The sequence below is a fragment of the Macaca mulatta genome, chromosome 1 (genome assembly GCF_049350105.2).
Source record: "Macaca mulatta isolate MMU2019108-1 chromosome 1, T2T-MMU8v2.0, whole genome shotgun sequence".
Taxonomy (NCBI): domain Eukaryota; kingdom Metazoa; phylum Chordata; class Mammalia; order Primates; family Cercopithecidae; genus Macaca; species Macaca mulatta.
Genome location: NC_133406.1, coordinates 185,509,940 through 185,523,272, shown reverse-complemented (window position 1 = coordinate 185,523,272; position 13,333 = coordinate 185,509,940). Strand labels below are relative to the sequence as shown.

General features: G+C 37.4%; 1 protein-coding gene across 3 annotated transcripts in view; it reads right to left on the bottom strand.

Annotated features, from left to right (window-relative positions):
• Positions 1–13,333, bottom strand: part of USP24 (ubiquitin specific peptidase 24) — a 148,445-nt gene that overhangs the window by 46,640 nt on the left and 88,472 nt on the right. For all 3 annotated transcript variants that reach the window (XR_013401708.1, XM_015140361.3, XM_015140366.3), the window contains exons 33-38: positions 13,016–13,111; positions 12,673–12,901; positions 11,817–11,976; positions 10,812–10,967; positions 8,814–8,884; positions 7,963–8,123 (exon numbers count right to left, since the gene is read on the bottom strand). Coding sequence is in view for 2 of the 3 variants with exons in the window: in XM_015140361.3 (XP_014995847.2) it covers positions 7,963–8,123; positions 8,814–8,884; positions 10,812–10,967; positions 11,817–11,976; positions 12,673–12,901; positions 13,016–13,111 (873 nt within the window). In the remaining variant the exon portion in view is untranslated. The remainder of the gene's footprint in view (positions 1–7,962; positions 8,124–8,813; positions 8,885–10,811; positions 10,968–11,816; positions 11,977–12,672; positions 12,902–13,015; positions 13,112–13,333) is intronic.

Sequence of the window (13,333 nt, the reverse complement as noted above, 5' to 3'; positions counted from 1 at the left end):
ATTCTATAGATTATACATATTGTATCTAGAAAACAGAGGTATTAAAAAAAAGTCAAGAATGGATCAAAGAAACCAGAAGGGAAATTAGAAAATATATTAAGACAAATGAAAACAAAAATACAACTTGCCAAAAATTATGGGAAATATCAAAAGTGTTATGAGATGGAAATTCATAGCTATAAATGCTTACATTTATTTCGTTAATCTTTTCAAAAAATCAGCTCCTTGAATCACTGATTTTTTGAAAAGTTCTTCATGTCACTGTCTTCTTCAGTTCTGCTCTGATCTTAGTTATTTCTTGTCTTCTGCTAGCTTCTGAATTTGTTTGCTCTTGCTTCTCTAGTTCTTTTAACTGTGATGTTAGGGTGTTGATTTTAGATCTTTCCTGCTTTCTCCTGTGGGCATTTAGTGCTATAAATTTGCCTCTAAACACTGCTTTAGCTGTGTCCCAGAGATTCTGGTACGTTGTGTCTTTGTTCTCATTGGTTTCACAGAACTTATTTATTTCTGCCTTAATTTCATTATTTACCCAGTAGTCATTCAGGAGCAGGTTGTTCAGTTTCCATGTAGTTGTGCGATTTTGAGTGAGTTTCTCAATCCTGAGTTCTAATTTGATTGCACTGTGGTCTGAGAGATTGTTACAATTTCCATTCTTCTGCTGAGGAGTGTTTTACTTCCAATTATGTGGTCAATTTTAGAACAAGTGCAATGTGGTGCTGAAAAGAATGTATATTCTGTTGATTTGGGGTGGAGAGTTCTGTAGATGTCTATTAGGTCTGCTTGGTCCAGAGCTGAGTTCAAGTCCTGAATATTCTTATTAATTTTCTGTCTCATTGATCTAATACTGACAGTGGGGTGTTCAAGTCTCCTACTATTATTGTGTGGGAGTCTAAGTCTCTTTGTAGGTCTCTAAGAACTTGCTTTATGAATCTGGGTGCTCTTGTATTGGGTGCATATATATCTAGGATAGTTAGCTCTTTTTGTTGCATTGATCTCTTTACCACTGTGTAATGTCCTTCTTTGTCTTTTTCTGACCTTTGTTGGTTTAAAGTCTGTTTTATCAGAGACTAGGATTGCAACCCCTGCTTTTTTTTTTTGCTTTCCATTTGCTTGGTAAATATTCCTAGACCACTAGCCAGATTAAGAAGAAAAGAGAGAAGAATCAAATAGACACAACAAAAAATGATAAAGGATATATCGCCACTGATCCCACAGAAATACAAACTACCATCAGAGAATACTATAAACACCTCTATGTAAATAAACTAGAAAATCTAGAAGAAATGGATAAATTCCTAAACACATACACCCTCCCAAGACTAAACCAAGAAAAAGTTGAATCCCTGAATAGACCAATAACAAGTTCTGAAATTGAGGCATACCAACCTCAATTTGGTATGCCTCAACCAAAGCCTACCAACCAAAAAAAAAGCCCAGGACCAGATGGATTCACAGCTGAATTCTACCAGACGTACAAAGAGGAGCTGGTACCATTCCTTCTGAAACTATTCCAAACAAGAGAAAAAGAGGGACTCCTCCCTAACTCATTTTATGAGGCCAGCATCATCCTGATACCAAAACCTGGCAGAGACACAACAAAAAAAGAAAATTTCGGGCCAATATCCCTGATGACATTGATGTGAAAATCCTCAATAAAATACTGGCAAACTGAATCCAGCAGCACATCAAAAAGCTATCCACCACGATCAAGTCGGCTTCATCCCTGGGAAGCAAGGCTGGTTTAACATATGCAATAAACTAGGTATTGATGGAACGTATCTCAAATATAGTAAGAGCTATTTATGACAAACCCATAGCCAATATCATACTGAATGGGCAAAAGTTGGAAGCATTCCCTTTGAAAACTGGCACAAGACAAGGATGACCTCTCTCACCACTCTTCTTTAACATTGTATTGGAAGTTCTGGCCAGGGCAATCAGGCAAGAGAAAGAAATAAAGGGTATTCAAATAGGAAGACAGGAAGTCAAATTGTCTCTGTCTGCAGATGACATGATTCTATATTTAGAAAACCCCATCTGCTCTTGGGCCAAAATCTCCTTAAGCTGATAAGCAACTTCAGCAAAGTCTCAGGATACAAAATCAATGTGCAAAAATCACAAGCATTCCTACACACCAATAACAGACAAACAGAGAGCCAAATCATGAGTGAACTCCCATTCACAATTACTACAAACAGAATAAAATACCTAGGAATACAACTTACAAGGCATATGAAGGACTTTTTCAAGGAGAACTACAAACCACTGCTCAGGAAATAAGAGAGGACGCAAACAAATGGAAAAACATTCCATGCTCGTGCATAGGAATAATCAATATTGTGAAAATGGCCATACTGCCCAAAGTAATTTATAGATTCAATGCTATCCCTATCAAGCTACCACTGACTTTCTTCACAGAATTAGAGAAAACTACTTTAAATTTCATATGGAACCAAAAAAGAACCTGTATAGCCAAGACAATCCTAAGCAAAAAGAACAAAGCTGAAGGCATCATGCTACCTGACTTCAAACTACACCAAAAGGCTACAGCAATCAAAACAGCATGGTACTGTACCAACACAGATTTATAAACGAATGGAAGAGAACAGAGGCCTCAAAAATAACACCACACATCTACTACAACCATCTGATCTTTGACAAACATGACAAAAATAAGCAATGGGGAAATGATTCCCTATTTAATAAATGGTGTTGGGAAAACTGACTAGCTCTATGCTGAAAACTGAAACTCGGCCCCTTCCTTACACCTTATACAAAAATTAGCTCAAGATGGATTAAAGACTTAAACGTAAGACCTAAAACCATAAAAACTCTAGAAGAAAACCTAGGCAATACCATTCAGGACACAGGCATGGGCAAGGACTTCATTACTAAAACACCAAAAGCAATGGCAACAAAAGCCAAAACTGACAAACGGGATATAATTAAACAAAAGAGTTTCTGCACAGCAAAAGAAACTATCATCAGAATGAACAGGCAACCTACAGAATGGGAGAACATTTTTGCAGTCTATCCATCTGACAAAGGGCTAATATCCAGAATCTACAAAGAACTTAAACAAACTTACAAGAATAAAACAACTCCATCTAAAAGTGGGCAAAGGATATGAATAGATATTTCTCAAAAGAAGTGGTCAACAAACATGAAAAAAAGCTCATCATCACTGCAGAGAAATGCAAATCAAAACTGCAATGAGATACCATCTCACATCAGTTAGAATGGCGATCATTAAAAATCAGGAAACAACAGATGCTGGAGAGGATGTAGAGAAACACTTTTACACTGTTGGTGGAAGTGTAAATTAGTTCAACCATTGTGGAGACAGTGTGGCAATTCCTTAAGGATCTAGAACTAGAAATACCATTTGACCCAGCAATCCCATTACTGGATATATACCCAAAGGATTATAAATAATTTTACTATAAAGACACATACACACGTGTGGTTACTGAGGCACTGTTCACAATAGCAAAGACTTGGAACCAACCCAAATGCCCATCAATGATAGACTGGATAAAGAAAATGTGGCACATATACACCATGGAACACTATGTGGCCATAAAAAGGGATGAGTTCATGTCCTTTGCAGTGACACAGATGAAGCTGGAAACCATCAGTCTCAGCAAACTAACACAAGAACAGAAAACCAAGCACTGCATATTCTCACTCATAAGTGGGAGCTGAACAATGAGAACACATGACACAGGGAGGGGAACACCACACACCGGGGCCTATTGGGGGCAGTGGTGGCGGGCTAGGGGAGGGACAGCATTAAGAGAAATACCTAATGTAGATGACGGGTTGATGGGTGCAGCAAACCACTATGGCATGTGTATACCTATGTAACAAACCTGCATGTTCTGCACATTTATCCCAGAACTTAAAGTATAATTAAAATAAATGCTTACATTAAAAACAAGAAAAGGATCCAACTGACAACCTAACTTTACACCTAAGGAACTAGAAAAAGAAGAACAAACCAAACTTAAAGCTAGTAGAAGGAAAGAAATGAGTAAAGATTAGAGTGGAAATAAAGAATGATAAAAAAAAATACCAAAAAGAAAAAAAAAATCAGTGAAATCAAAAGTTGGCTCTTTGAAAAGATCAACAAAACCAACAAATCTTTAGGTAGACTAAGACAAAAAAGGCAGAAGGATCAAATTACTAAACTCAGAAATGGAAGTGGGTACGTAACTACCAATTTTATAGAAATGAACAGGATATAAGAGAGTACCATAAGCAACTGTATGCCAACAAATTAACCTAGATGAAGTGGACAAATTCCTAGAAACACAAAACCTACCACGATTGAATCAGAAGAAACAGAAAAGGTAAACAAATCTATTCAGCAAGGAGACTGAATTGGTAATCCAAAAAAAAAAAAACAAAAAAAAAACAAACAAACCAAAAACTCCCAACAAAGAAAAACCCTGGACCAGATGGCTTCACTGGTGAATTCTACCAAATATTTAAAGAATTACCACCAAGTCTTCTCAAGCTCTTTCAAAAAACTGAAGAGGAGGTAACATTTCCTAACTCATTCTATGACACCAGTATTACCCTGACACAAAAGTGAGAAAAAGACACCACAAGAAAACTACAGACCAATATCCTTTATGAATGCTAATGCAAAAATCCTGAACAAAATACTATCAAACCAAAGCAGTGCATTTAAAGGATTACACCCCATGAACAAGTGGGATTGACTCCTGGAATTCAAGTATGGTCCAGGGTACAAAAATCAATGTAATCCCATATTAAGGGAAAGAAAGAAAAAGACCTACACGATTATTTCAATCAAAGCAGAAAAAGCATTTGATAAAATTTAACCCATTTTCATGATAAAAACACTTAACAAACTACAAATAGAAGGGAACTACCTCAACATAATAAAGTCAGATATGAAAAACCCACAGCTAACATACTCAATGCTGAATGACTGAAAGTATTTATCCTAACAGCAGAAACAAGGATGCCCACTTTTACCACTTCTATTCAACATAGTGTTGAAGGTTTCAGCCAGAGCAATTAGGCAAGAAAAAGAAATAAAAGACATCCAAATTGAAAAGGGAGTAAAATTATCTGTTAACAGATGACATGTTACTATATATGGAAAGCCCTAAAGTTTCTGCAAAAGAAACTGTTAGAACTAATAAATTCAGCGAAGTTGCAGCATACAAAATCAACACAAAAATCAGTTGTGTTTCTTACACTGACAATGAACAAACTGAAAAAGAAATCAACAATTCCACCTACAATAGCATCAAAAACAGTAAAATACTTAGGAACCAACTTAAGGAAACCAAAGACTTGTACAGTGAAAACTACAAACATTGCTGAAAGAAATTAAAGATGACATAATGAAAAGACATCTTGTGTTCAAGGATTGAAAGACAAAATCTTGTTAAGATGTCATTACTATTCAAAGTCACCTACAGGTTCAATGAAATCTCTATGAAAATCCCAAAGACATTTGCAAAAACAGAAAAACCCATTTTAAAATTCACATGGACTCTCCAAGTAGCCAAATCAATCCTGAAAAAGAGGAACAAGGTTGAAAGACTCATACTTCCTGATTTCAAACTTAGTACAATACTATGGTAATCAAAACAGTGTTATACTGGTATAAAGACAGACATATAGACCAATGGAATAGCAATACAGAACTCAAACATATGGTCCTGATTTTCATCAAGGGCACCAAAACCATTCAATGGGGAAAGGATAGTATTTTTAAAAAGCAGCACTGGGAAAACTGGATATTCACATGGAAAAGAATGAATGAAGTCAGACCCTTACCTTACACCATATGCAAAACTAAACTCGAAATGAATCAAATACCTAAATGTAAGAACTAAAACTATAAAACCCTTAGAAGAAAATGGGGAAAACTTCGTAACATAGGATTTGGCCATAATTTCCAGGCAACTGAAGACAAAATACATACATAGGACACCATCAAGAGAGCTAAAAGACAACCCACAGATTGGGAGAAAATATCTGCATATCGTATTATCTGACAAGGGATCAATATTCAGGATATATAAAGAATTCCACAACAAATAATCCAATTTAAAAATGAGCAAAGGTCTTAAAATAGATGTTTCTCCAAAGAAGATATAAGAATAGCCAACAAGTACAAGATAAGACGCTCAACATTAGTTATCAAGGAAATGCAAACTGAAACCACAGATGCCAATTCGCATGCATTAGGATAGCTACTATCAAAAACACAACGAAACAAAAACAAAAATCCTAGAAAACAATAAGCATTGGCTAAGATGCGGAGAAATGATGAGAATCCTTGTACACTGCTGGTGGGAAAGTAAAATGGTACAGCCATTGTGGAAAACAGTATGGTGGTTCCACAAAGAAATCAAACACACAATTACTAAATGATCTAGCAATTCCACTTCTGGGTATACACCCAAAAGAACTGAAAACAGAGATTCACATAGATATTTGCACACCCATGTTTGTAGCTGCATTCACAAAGGCCAAAAGGTGGAAACACCCAAATGTTCATCTATGGATGGATATACCAATATTGTTTATACATACAATGATATATAATTCAGCCTTAAAAAGGAAGGAAATTCTAATTCATGCTACAACATGAATAAACCTTAAGGATATTATGCTAAGTGAAATAAGCCAGACATATAAGGACAAATACTGTATGGGTCCGCTTATATGAGGTACCTAGAGTCGTCAAATCCTTAGAGACAGAAAGTAGAATGGTGGTTGCTGTGGGATGGTGGAGGGAGAACAGGGAGTTATTGTTCAATGGGTACAGAGTTTCAGTTTAGGATGAATAAAGAGTTTTGGAAATAGTTGTGATGGTTGCATGACAATGTATATGTACTGAATGTCACAGAACTGTACACCTCAAATGGTAAATTTTATGTTATGTATATTTACCACAATAAAAAAAATTTAGCAATTCAAACAAAATCTACATGTCTTTGAACAGTCTGTTTACATTCTTTGTCCCTTTTTAACTTGGCTGCTGGTCTTTTGCTTAATAATTTGTAATAGTTATATATATATATCTCTCTCTCTCTCTAATTAGCTTATTGTCTGTCATGTATGTTGCAGATTTATTTTCCCAGTTTGGTGATTGACTTTTGAGGCATTTTTTTTCCTATATAGAAAATTGTAATTTTTATGGAGTCAAATTTTTCAGTCTTTCATTTAATCACTTCTTCACGGGCATAGTGTTTCAGTTTAGGATGATGCAAAAGTTTTGGAGATGGACCTAATTTATAAAGCACATAAACGAGGAAAGGAAACATTGACTTCACAAATCTCCATGACACTTTATAAGCCCCACGGTAGGGGCTGTGTGGTAAAGGTAAGTTAGAAAAAGTCGTATGAACTTGAGGTCAATGTGAGACCCCTACCTCCTATCCTGGGACTAGACTGAGGAGCACATGCATGCAGGCTCACCAGTAGAGGTAAGATGGGGCAGGCAGAACAGTTATCTCACGAGCCTGGACTACAAGCTCTCTTACATACTGAAGCATGTATAAAACCAAGAAAACAAGCCAGGAGGATACCCCGGCTACCTCTAGACATGGAGCTATGAGATATCTGCACTGAAAAAGTGATGCACAAGGGGAGAGAATCAGTATAACCTTTACACAGTGACTGGGCTCCAGTAATTGCAGGCTCTCACCAATCAGGTGAACTCCTTTTTCTCTCTGGGGTAGATGAATCACACAGGGTGAAGTGAGACCTGGGGGTATGGAGAAGAAGGCCTGGTAGTGTTTCTTCTAACTCTCCTATCCAAATGCCATCTTTCAGGACCCAAATGTCAGAAGAAGAAAGGAGAAATTCTAGTCATCTCAATAATGCACTGTGGACTTTAGGGGAGCAGCACACAAATTATCACTTATCTTCTCTCTGTATAAGGTGAGCTTTTCCATTTTTATTACATACCTCTGATTGACTCCTCTCATAATACTAGTTGGAGACCAGAGAGGCAGCTGAGCCGTGAGGATGACGCCTAGAAGAAACTGATTTGGCTTCTGCACATCCGGATGCGCTGATGTGTCTGTCTGACTAAGAGTGTACAGCTGATCACAGGCAACCCGGCGAATCTGAAATTACATGATCAGCAGCAAAGGACAGACATGAATCAACATGTTGAGACTACCTCAAGAGTGATTTTCTTCCAAAGTCCACCCTATTTAGTCACTCAAGTTATTGAAGGATACTAGAAAGGTATGAGTGTTTCAGTTTTTAATGGTAAGGTTTCCATTGAATAAACTAAGGCTAATTAAAACCCACTGTGGTTTGGGAACTGATTTCCCTAATTATTCTACTATTTTACTCTACTCAATAGGTTTATAACTTAATGTAAATGAAAATAAGAAAAAAGAAAGTTTAAGTTAATCCTCAAGGTCATGTAAGAATGTCAGGACTATAAAATCTAATGAAAGTTTATGGGTTGAGGTTGATTTTTCCTGAGTCTGACCAACATGTGGATGCTTAATGCCAGCTGCCCTTGCCAGTTATGGATGTCAGACACTGGTTGTAACATTGTTATAAACAAAAATAACTTACTAACATTAGTCTCATAACTTTTGATGGCATATGGAGGAGACAGTAGAAGGAAAGGCAGTAGAGTCCAAATGGTTACTTTTCTTTCACGGTCTGCAGCCCCTCTGTACACTCCCTGAGAGCACCCAGTGCCACTCCTGTATTCCCAACAATGTCACAGGTAGTTGAGAGAGCTCACAAAACAACAGGACCAAAGGAGTTTTGTAAGTAACATGAAAAATCCTCACCTCAGCACTTGGTGATCCGAGCAGAATATCAATGATGAAATCAGCAACACAGGGCAAGTTATAGAAAGATGCTAAGAAGAAGAAATGGGGGATGTGGGTGTGTGAAACAAGTTAGGTAATGCATTTTCAAATTTTGATTAATTTCTTAAGCTCATCTTAAGCATAAGCTCATCTCTTTTACATATAATAATTCAGAACCTTTTACAACTGCTTTCATGCCTGTCCATTTACCCCGTAAAATTCTAAGTTACTTAAGAAACCATGTCTTATTTTTGGGCCCCATATTTTAGCACAATGCCTTGCACATACCAGTTACAGAATAAATGTCTTGCCTTGAGAAACTATCAATAGTTGCAAACTATAAAATATACCCTAAAATAAACTTACAAATAATAACAGATAAAAGTTTGGAGGGAAGTTATTTTTTCATCTTGATTTGAAAATATCTCTATGTTAAACAATTCTAGGAAAATTAAACGAAATCAAACAGCTAAGAGTAGGACTAGCACACTTTTTAAAAGTGGAGTTGCTAAAACTTCATTTCTGAATATTTATTTATTGAGAATCTACTACACATCAGACAGTGTTTGGGGGCTGGAGATTCATCAGGGAACAAAATGAATAAAAGTCTCTGTCCTCATGGAGCTTTCAGTGTAGTTGGGGAGGAGATAATGACAATAAACACAATAAATAATTATTTTGCATGTTATAAAATGATAAATGATACAGGAAAAAAATAAGGTAAGGGGTCTGGGTAGTGCTGGGGCAAGAGGAGCATTGTAATTTTTTCAAAGGTGGTTGGGGAATGTCTCAGTAAGCACAATGGAAAGAGAGAACAAACAGCCAGTGCAAGGGAAGGAATGTATGCTGGTTGTTGGGGGAACAGCAAGGAACCCAGGGTGGCCAAAACACAGTGAGTAAAAGGGAGAGTAGAAGCAAAGGCACAGAAGTATCAAGGGTACACTGTGTCCACCCCTTGTAAAGATCTGGCTTTTACTTGGTGAACTGAGATGCCACCGAAAGGCTTTGAAAGAGGAGTGACACACTCTGACTTAAAATGAAGAAGGTCCACCCTGGTTGCTGAGTAAAGAATAAACTGCAAGGCAGAAGCACGGAGATGAGTTAGGGTACTCTTGCTATAGTCCAAGTAGGAAGCAATGGCAGCTCAGAGGGTACCAACAGTGAAAGGGGTGCTAAGGGGTAGAATCTAGAGAGGGCTTGAAGGGGGATGTGCTGACAGATTAGAAGTAGGGGGTGAAAAAAAACATATCAAAGATGAAGCCAAGGTTTTTGGCCAGAGCAACTGGAAGAACAGAACTGCTTTTAAGTTGAGAAAACTCTAGGGTGATATGGGCAGGATTAGGGGAGCTCAGTTCTGGAAATGAGAAGTTTGGGATGTCTATTTAATATCCAACTGGAGATATCAGGACAATGGTACAGGCCACAGACCCAAATTTAGGTGTTGTCAACACATAGAGGAATTTAAAACTGTGAAACTGCACGAGATCACCAAGGGAATGAATGGAGATAGAGAAGAGATGATGAGGAGCTGAGCCCTGGGGTGCTCTCTTGGTAGAGAATGATTAGTAATGGTCCCCGTTCACCAAAGCCAACAATAAAGATGAAAGGGTAAATCTTAAGTTACACAATTTTTAATACTAGAGTCATTATCAGGAATTGATATACAATTCTAATTCTGTAATTTACGAACTAGTACATTTGGGCTGTTTGAATTCCTCAACTAGACAGCAAGCTCGTGGCGTGCAGACACACTGCCCTGGTGACAGCAACTGTGGAACCTCATATACAGAAGGTGCTCAATAAATATTTCTTCAGAATGAGCTACTTTAGCATTATCCTTAGCTACTCCACATGCCAACTTCCCGCCTTTTTCATTTTGACTAATGGGACCTTATCTATAAAGAAATGTAAATAATTCCCAACAGAAACGTGGCCTTTCCCTGAAAGAGATTAATCACAAACAAGCCTCCAGCACACCTAGTTGCTGGCTCCGAAGCTGTAGGCACGTAACAAGAAGAGACAAAGCCTCTCCCGCAATCAGCGAGTCTTTGGTGGATACAGACTGTTGTCGAACACAGATTCCTGCATGCAGGGCTACCGGTTCTCCTTCACTTCCAGAGCTGCAATTGCTTCCTGAAAATAGGTAAGCAGAAATTTACTGTGGATCCAACAGGAACTATGCAATATTTTAATCTTTTTACTATATGTTCCAGAATCCTCATGTGACATTAAATACTTAAAGAAAGCACTTAGGTCCAAGAAGCAAGAGAGACTTAACACTGTATTTGAAACACTCTAACTACTTTTTCTTTAAAACACATTTGCAGGCAATAAAAATGTGTTCACAAGGCAAAACTAATTTCAGGTGACAGAAATGAGAATAGTGCAATTCTGTGGGCCTGAGGGAGCCCTCCAGAGTATATGAGAAATGTTTCCTACCTTGTAACTTGATGTAGATGGGTTATATGCACACAAAAATCCTAAAAATTCCACATGCTTTACTGTATGTCAAAATTTTAAAAACTTCCTTTATTATTGAGGTATTTCTAAAACAGAGATTGAGCAGGAAGACCAAACAAAGCTGGGAAATAAAGCTATATTTTCAAAAGCCCTAATGAAAAATAATCTGGTAAACGAAGAAAAGAACTGTTTTCCAGGACAGAATTCTAAATGAATTTGTATTATTGCCACAATGATTGGTTTCATGACACTTTTATACTCAGCTAAGCTAAAAACTGCTGATTTGGTTTCTTCACTTACTCTGTGTGTTTATAAATATTTTTCTTCTTAAGTGAAACATGACATGCATATAGGAACACGCATAAATACCAAGTGTATACAGAGCTTGATGAATTTTTACTCATGCTCACAAGCAAGAGAAGAGGGTCTCCCCCTTTTGTGACTCTGGCAAACCTACACATAGATAATTCTTATGGCTATTTCTTACCCAATGTTCTCATACTGTCTCTTTTTAATCAGTACCTGAACTGCTGAGTCTGTTTCGAATTCCAGCAGGACACAGGGAATTACTTTCTTTAATTGGCTGGCTACTCCCAACAAGATCAAGCCGTCCTGCAGCCGCAGCCCATGACAATCTCATGAAGCAAGCCACAGTAGAAGTGAAATCACTTACTTCCATCGTCTAAAGAATGGAACAAGTATTATGAGAAAAAGCAATACTTGAACACATGCCCTGACATCTCCAACCTTCTTACAGGTCTCAGTTTCATAAGCCTCCTCTCCCTCCAAGGTCATCCAGAAGGATGGCCTTTCTCAAGCTGCCATCCTGCTCAAGGACTTTCAATTTCTCTGTTTTTTCATCTGTAAAACAGATTGATCTTCATGCTGTGGCTTCAAATTACGCTTTACCAATTTTTTTTCACTTTCCCCCTTTCCCACATAGTATGACCTCGTGACCTCCCATAAGCTCTAGTATTGTCTCTAGTTTGCACGTGTGCTCCCTTTTGCTTGAACAAATCTCTTTTCTCCAACTTTCTAAGTACTAATCTCTGTATATCTAATCCTCATCTGTTCTTCAAGGCCTAGCTCAAACGCCATCTATAACATAAAATCACCCATCACAGCCACAGGTGAAGGAAATTATTCTACCTACTTTGAAGACACACAGAACGCTTTGTCTTATAATTTTACAACACTTGATACTTTCTACCGGGAATTAGAGTTATTTATGCCCTAGTGATCTCTTTTTAAATCACCATAAATTTCTTGAAGGCAAAATTCACGTCTTAATCATTTTTAAATCCCCATAGCACCTCTTCCAAAACAAGACATTCTGAATAAGAGGTACTAAAATGTCCTGAACACACAAATCACTTACTTGTATTGCAACTCGAGCAGCAGGGATGATTTCCTCAACCCTAATAGAAGACCTGTCAGACACTGACAACTGTCGGTAGGATGACTTTTCTGGGGTACCACATAAGGACATCTGTCTGCTTGTCTGCCGGCTGACATTTCGGAATGGGCGGGAAGAAAGTGCTTCTATGCCATCTTTGGTGAGGTCTTCATCTAATAACGTGGGCATTGTTTGTCCAACAAGTAAAAATCTTAAAAAGAAACAGCTAGACTTATTCTGAGTCCATTTCACACTATTTAAAAACATGATTTGAAAGAAAAAGTCAAATATTGCCTGTTGAGACTAATGCAATGTATTTACATACCTTGCAAGCTGTAGACAGATGGAATAAACACCCTGCCTTGTTTCATAGTCTACTTCTGATGGGATGGAGTCTCTCTGCATGACATTTACAACCAAACTTCAAAAAGAATAAAAAAAGTCAGGATATTAAAGACTTCTATTTCTTTCATTTTAAATTTTCCATAAGTATAGTAATATAATTGGTCATCAATATCACTTAGTTTCTACATGATTCTGTCATATAATGTAAGAGCCTAAACATATCTATCATAATAATTTCCTATGATACCTATAAGCTTCCTAACTGTTCTCTCTGCTTCTGCTCTTGACTCTCCACCTT